General features: G+C 48.1%; 1 protein-coding gene across 1 annotated transcript in view; it reads left to right on the top strand.

The window, feature by feature from the left end:
• SLC18A2 (solute carrier family 18 member A2) overlaps window positions 1-6131 on the top strand; it is a 39528-nt gene extending 33397 nt beyond the window's left edge. Inside the window, exon 16 of the mRNA XM_039237304.1 lies at window positions 5816-6131. Within this exon, the coding sequence (XP_039093235.1) occupies window positions 5816-5920 (105 nt within the window). The 3' untranslated portion in view covers window positions 5921-6131. The remainder of the gene's footprint in view (window positions 1-5815) is intronic.
• Window positions 6132-6459: the final 328 nt, after the last annotated feature.

The raw sequence follows: 6459 nt of genomic DNA on the forward strand, positions 1-6459 counted from the left end.
TGGCAGTCAGCACAGAGCCCGACGCGGGGCTCGAACCCACGAACCGCGAGATCATGACCTAAGCGAAAGTCGGACGCTTAACCGACTAAGCCACCCAGGCGCCCCATGCGCCCCATGGTTTTTTAAGCCTCACATGGTGACGGATCCTTGTCTACCTGGAAGAGTGGCTTCGGTTAAGAATGAAGGAGATAACCAAGGCAACGGGAGGTGGTGTTTTTGTGGTTAGGAGTATATGCGGTTCGCTTGTGATGTTCTCTTGAGGGTGCATCAGAGTTCTTTCTGATGTACGGAAATGGGTCTGATGCTTTGACGTTTCGAACTTCCCTGTTACAATTTGCCCCAAAGAGTGGGTTTCAAAACAGACACAGACTCCAAAGTTAGGTTACACGCAGCCTTTATTTGGAGGGTTTTTTGTATTCGTTAATTCGTTCAATATGTTTTGAAAATATATTCAAAGATAGATTCAACGTCGATCACTCATGTTGTGCCCTTTATTATAAAGGATTTAACTACATAATTTGGTATTGCTCATGACACGTTGGACTGAAAGAAAAGGAGTGGAAAGTGCGGAAATCACCTCTTCTTTCTTTCCTCGTGCTTAGATGCCTCCCGTTCCGAACAACTGTAGCACTTTATTGTTCATCCTACCTGTCTCCTCGCCTGATCCCAGCGTGGTGGCTCAGAAAAGGGGGTTACTCCCAACCCTTTTTTGACCAAAAAGAGCAAAAAACAAAATGAAACAAAACAACAAAGACAAATCACCTACAACAGCCTCTGTCAACCAGGAGATTCTTCAAGATTTTTGGGAGATAATGAAGGGCTAGTGCAGCCTTAGAGCCAAACTGCCACGTGGGGACAGGATAGCATCTGCCTTCCTGGGTTGTTGTGAGAATTCAGCCAAGAACCCCAGAGCACTTAGCCCTGTGCTTACAACACGGTAAATGCTCAGTAAATGTGTTAACTCTTCCAGTACCACCCCACGCTGCTTTCCTGCTTCTACCTAATGCCCTGATATAGTGTCAGCCCAGGGGCCCCCCTGGTGTGTTCCCTTTCTCCCTTCTGTGAGGTGAGCGCTTCCTTTTGCTACTGAGACCCCAGAACCGCTGAACGGGCTTCCCTAGCCACACAGCAGGCATTAGTGGCTGTTGCATGGAGTGTGGGTGGCAGCGTGATGGCTTATCTGAGGTGTTGGAGGAAATAGGTGAGCTCAGGGGATGGAGGGAGAGAATCCCCTCCCCCCTGCCCGGGCCAGCTACCGCCCAGGGGTCCACATGATGACTGGCAGAAGGCTGGCCTCAGTACCTCTTCTCTTTCCTCGTGTTAAATTAGTGCTTTTGTTCATTTAAAAAGCAAAATGCCAAAGGGAGTGGAAGACACAGTCTTGAAAGGCAAGGCATCAAAAATTGCAGGCTTCCAGACAGCCACTTGCCCTATAAAATGTCAAAAATCCATAATAAGTGTCTATCAAGAGGAATCATTAAAAACCTGGGAAAATGCACATCTCGCTGCCCATCACTGCTGCGCATAATTGAAGGTATCACACTGGATTCCATTTGACCAGCGTCATGGTAACATTTGATGGTGGCCACCGCAGGTGCCTGTTCCCAGAGCAAGCCGAGCAGGAAGAAACCTAATGATAAGGGGGGTGAGGCCGGGACAGCGGTGTGCCGAGGAGGAGGCAGAATTGGTCACTGCCCACTTGAGAAAATCCAGTACCGACAAGTGTGGACGTTCAGGATTAACAGTTACCACAGGCAGGTGGAAGACAGCTGGAATATGGCATATAAGCCCTAGCGAATCCTTCTTTCATTAGGCGACGTTCTGATGATGAGGTGTTTGGACTTCAGCTATTTTATATTGAAAGATCTAGGGGCGCCTGGGTGGCTCAGTGGGTTAGGCATCCAACTTCAGCTCAGGTCGTGATCTCACGGTTCGTGGGTTTGAGCCCCGCATTGGGCTCTGGTGACAGCTTGGAGCCTGGAGCCTGCTTCAGATTCTGCGTCTCCCTTGCTCTCTGCCCCTCCTCCTCTTGTGCTCTGTCTCTCTCTCTCTTCTTAATATACATATGTTAAGATCTAAAGCTATTTCATGGGTCCCAAATCACACAACCATGAGCTAGTGTGTGAGCGCTTGAGTTTTCCTTCCATTTGGTATACTCAACTTCTTTTTTTTGGTTTTGTTTTGGTTTTTGGAATAATCAGGTGGAGAACCCCCCCACCGCCCCCCATGATTAGTTAGGTTCCTGTGCAGGTATGAGAGATTCCCCTCTGCCACTCGAGGACAACTGTGTTCGAGTTAGACGACAGTGACATGTAGCCTGTGATTCTCAGGATATCCAGTTGAGGCGAGCTGTGCGCTGGAATGGATATATTTTTTTTCAGGTTGAAGAATTATTGTTAAAGATAGGGCACATTTCTTTAAGTTTCTAGTGGGGGCCCAGACAGGAAGTGGGGGTTTGGGATTGCAGCTTTGCTTTTCCTGGGTGGCTCTGGGCTTTCTCATAGTTGTTCAGAGAGTTCTTCCAGCGACCCTGGTTTCCCAGTGCAGAGGCCAGGCAAGGTCCTGCAGATTATATAATCTATTCATAGAAATGGGTCCTTTTGCAGGGCATTTATTATGTAGTGGATATGCAAAACCCTAGGTTTTTTTGTTTGTTTGTTTGTTTTTTTTTTTACATACGGTGAATAAAACTTTCTAGCATTCAGTCGGGGTATCTCTCGAAATCTTGAAGCCTGGAGGGCTTACCGCTCAGTTTACCGTTCAGTGCTTTTATTGTCTCAGTATTCCGGCTGTGTATTTGCTTAATTTATATACTTCGTTTGGTCCAACAAGGCTTTTTCCACCTTGGAGCTCGTCACTGTGCTCTGTGGCTGATGTGAACCAGGCTTCTTGGCAGGGCTGAGCTTCAGCTCTCAGTGACTGCACTCTGCTCGGAGTTCAAACAACTTCCTCCTCTCTCTTTTGAGTCCAGAGTCACACATGCCTCCGTTGCCCAGCAGTGCGTGGAGAGCTGGCTTAAATTACCTGGCGGCCCTCGTGCCCGCCCCCCCCCCCCCCCCCGGCCCCGCACTTGATTCACCAGCTTGCTCCTGTTCACGCCTCTCTGTTCCTGGCGCTTTGGGAATATTACGCGTGCCGGCTGGCTTCTTTGGTCATGTAGAAGTTGTTACAAAAATAGAACTGCCATATCATCTGTCTTTCAAAGAAGGTTCAGAAGCCAGTAAGCTAGGTTTTAAAAGCTCCAAAACGGTATTTCAAGAGAGAAAAAGTATTTATCTGAAACAGGCTGTGCGTACAAATGTGGTTTGACTGGATTTGAGAACTTCTGACCCCTGAGGTCAGTTTGCCCCCAAAACAATCTGACTGAACCTCTTCCCTTGCAGCACAGCTTTTTGAGTCCATACTACATGCCCAGCATTAGGTTCCGGGGGGTCCTTAGGAAGTCTGCATGTATGCAGGGTCAGGTCTAATGGTGGAGCCGAGATAGAGAAGGCAGGTGTGAAGAGGGTCGAAGGATGGCCATCCGTCCTAAGGCTGTCTTGCTGCCTGTGGGCCAGGGGCCAAGGTCCCTTGCCTGGCATTCAAGGCCCTGCAGTCTGGTGCCAGTGGGCTTTCTAATTAACGTCTCACTGTGTACCTCATCATCAGACCTCTGTAGTGGCCAGACCGGCTTACTTAGCATCTCTGTTTTACAGTGTCTCACTGAGCAGATAATCCATGCTGTGCTCACGTCCGGCTCCTTTGCTGTGCACGTGCTTCCCACCTTTCAGGGTTGGGCTCCTGTCCCGTCTCCTGGACACCTTTCCCTGAGCACTTCACCCACAGCAAGCGCTCCACCTGTGAGCGCTGAGGGACTTGCCCTTACCGCGTGGCAAGGTCACGGAGTTGCTGGTATAGGACCTTGGGGGCGTACAAGCAGGTGCCCAGCGAGCTGTCGTCAGCCATAGGGCTCTGCGGTAGTTCTAGGTGATGCCACATCCCTGAGATAGTGCTTCTCATCGCACGTCCACACCACTGTCCTGGAAGGTTAGGGACCCGACGGGGAATTCATGTTTCACTCCCCCTCCCCCTGGCCCCCTGGTGATTCTTGCTATTTCTTTGAGGATCACTAACCTGGGGAGATGAGACGTTGTGCTCTTTGGGGGTTGACACTGAGGAGAATGGTCCTGGGGTAGCATGTCTGTTGCCTCAGTTACTTAGTTTTAGAAATTGAGCTTCTTATTAAATACACGTATCAATTCACCTGGCAAAAAGCATAAAAACTGTTAAATTTTGCAGCTGACGGTTTGAGCTGGCAGCCTGACTTAGAGGATCAAGGAAGTCCTTTATCTTAACATGTCACCCAGGCAGATCACTGTAGAATTTCTCAGGAAATGATACACAGGTCAGGACTGACTGGAGTTACGGAAGCCGTCAAATGTGTGGGGCGGGGAGTAGCGAACACACAGCAAGACAGGTTTCAACGGGCTGATAGCAGTTTTCATAGAGAAATGTTTCCATGTAGATTTTCACACCGCACAGCAACGTGTCGGGGGAATTCTTTCCTTGGAAGAAAACTCGGAAAGACACGCTGGATTGGAGAATCTCCTTCAGTTGCACCCAGTGTCCCCTTGCTGTGCTCTGGGCCTTTTCTGCCTCTCTGCCCCAGAGCACTGAGAGAGCAGACCGCGGCATAAGGCTGCTTGGCGCACACCTGTCCCGTCCTAGCTGTGCATCCCTGGTCATGCTCTTTGATCTCTGTGCCCACACAGCCTTATCAGCCTACCACGTGGGGTTCTCGTGAAGGTGCGGCAAGAATGCTCGGCGTGGTCCCGGCATGATAAGGGGCGGCCGTATTCTCGGACTACATGCTAGGTGTGCACACTTTCACGAGGAGTAATGACTCCATGTGTTTATCAATTGAGGATGTTTATTAATTGCGAATCAATGGATTGTTTTTACGTTTTTAGTAACAATGAGAAGGCACAAGATTTTTGTGTGTATAAGAGGAATTTTTGTTTTTTTTTTTTTCAAATCCTACATTTATTTGAGGAAGAAGAAGACATCTAGGGTTTGGAGGAGAGGTGCTCTGGAAATGCCATTTATGAAAAGATGCGGACCCTGGGGTGTCTAGTCTAGGGAAATCTAAGGGGCCATGAAAATGGTCCAAAAGTATTGTAAGCACAGTCTGTGACGATGGCTGGGGTCAGGACCAGATCCACATACGTACACACCGGAGGTCCATCTCCAGCGTGAGAGTTTGCCTCGTTAAGGAGAGAGCGTGTCCTTATTAAGGCTGTTGCCACAGTGAACAGTGGGACTGTGTGACACCAGCATCTCCCCAAGTCCTGGTTCCAAGATTCTAAATAGAAGTCCTAAACGGGGGCGCCTGCGCAGCTCGGCTGGTTAAGCATCCGACTTTGCCTCAGGGCATGATCTCGTGGTTCATGAGTTCGATCCCAGCATCGGGCTCTGTGCTGACAGCTCAGAGCCTGGAGCCTGCTTCGGATCTTGTGCCTCCCTCTCTGGCCCTCCCCGCTCGCACTCTCTCTCTCTCTCTCTCTCAAAAAATAAACATTAAAAAAAAAAAAAAAAGAACTCTTCCCAGACATGCCTGCGCAGCCCTTGCTGCATGGCTTATAGGTTGCTCTGGTGGCCTCCGTGGCCCGTGGCAGAGACCGCTTCCACCGTCTCCTATTTTGCCTGGGTCCTCCCTGAATGCCCAGCTCCACGGCTTCCCGGCCAGGCCCCCGGCAGCTGCACCACAGGACTGGGAGCCGTAGGTTAAAACCGTCTCATCTATGTGGAACTATGTCTATACTCTGCTCTCTTTCAGGCCATTCTCATGGATCACAACTGCCCCGTTAAAACAAAAATGTACACCCAGAATAATATCCAGTCGTATCCGATAGGGGATGATGAAGAATCTGAAAGTGACTGAGCTCTTCAGAAGTCGTCAAAGTATTTATTTGTACAGAACAATGTTTCCAGTGAAATGAGTCCTCCAGAACTTAGTCACTCCAGTGTCCCTGGTGAAAGCAAAACAGCCAAAGGTCATCCGTTCTTCTCCGTGGTTGTGATCGATTGCCAACAGCCTTATAAAGAAAAAGCAGCTTTTCTAGGGGTTTGTATAAATAGTGTTGAAAACTTTATTTTACGTATTTGATTTTATTCAATATTATACAATATATTTTGACGAAATATAGTGTAAATCTATAAATATTTGAATCCAAATCAAATATAATTTAAAAAAAACTTACATTCATAAACACTTGGGCAAAAAAATCTTTTTTTCTGAATATTGGTAATGAGTGTTTAAAACTAAAGCACACGTAGTCTCCGAGACACTTCCAACACTGAGCAACTAGCAGGAAGTCCGAAAACAATCAAATAAGACCGCATATTATATAGTGATGCTGCGTGTGATTAACTTGTGATTACTCTCAATATATTTATGAGTTAAGAGCTAGTGATCTTAAA

The sequence above is a fragment of the Hyaena hyaena genome, unplaced genomic scaffold (assembly GCF_003009895.1).
Source record: "Hyaena hyaena isolate Hyena2069 unplaced genomic scaffold, ASM300989v1 scaffold_124, whole genome shotgun sequence".
Lineage (NCBI taxonomy): Eukaryota > Metazoa > Chordata > Mammalia > Carnivora > Hyaenidae > Hyaena > Hyaena hyaena.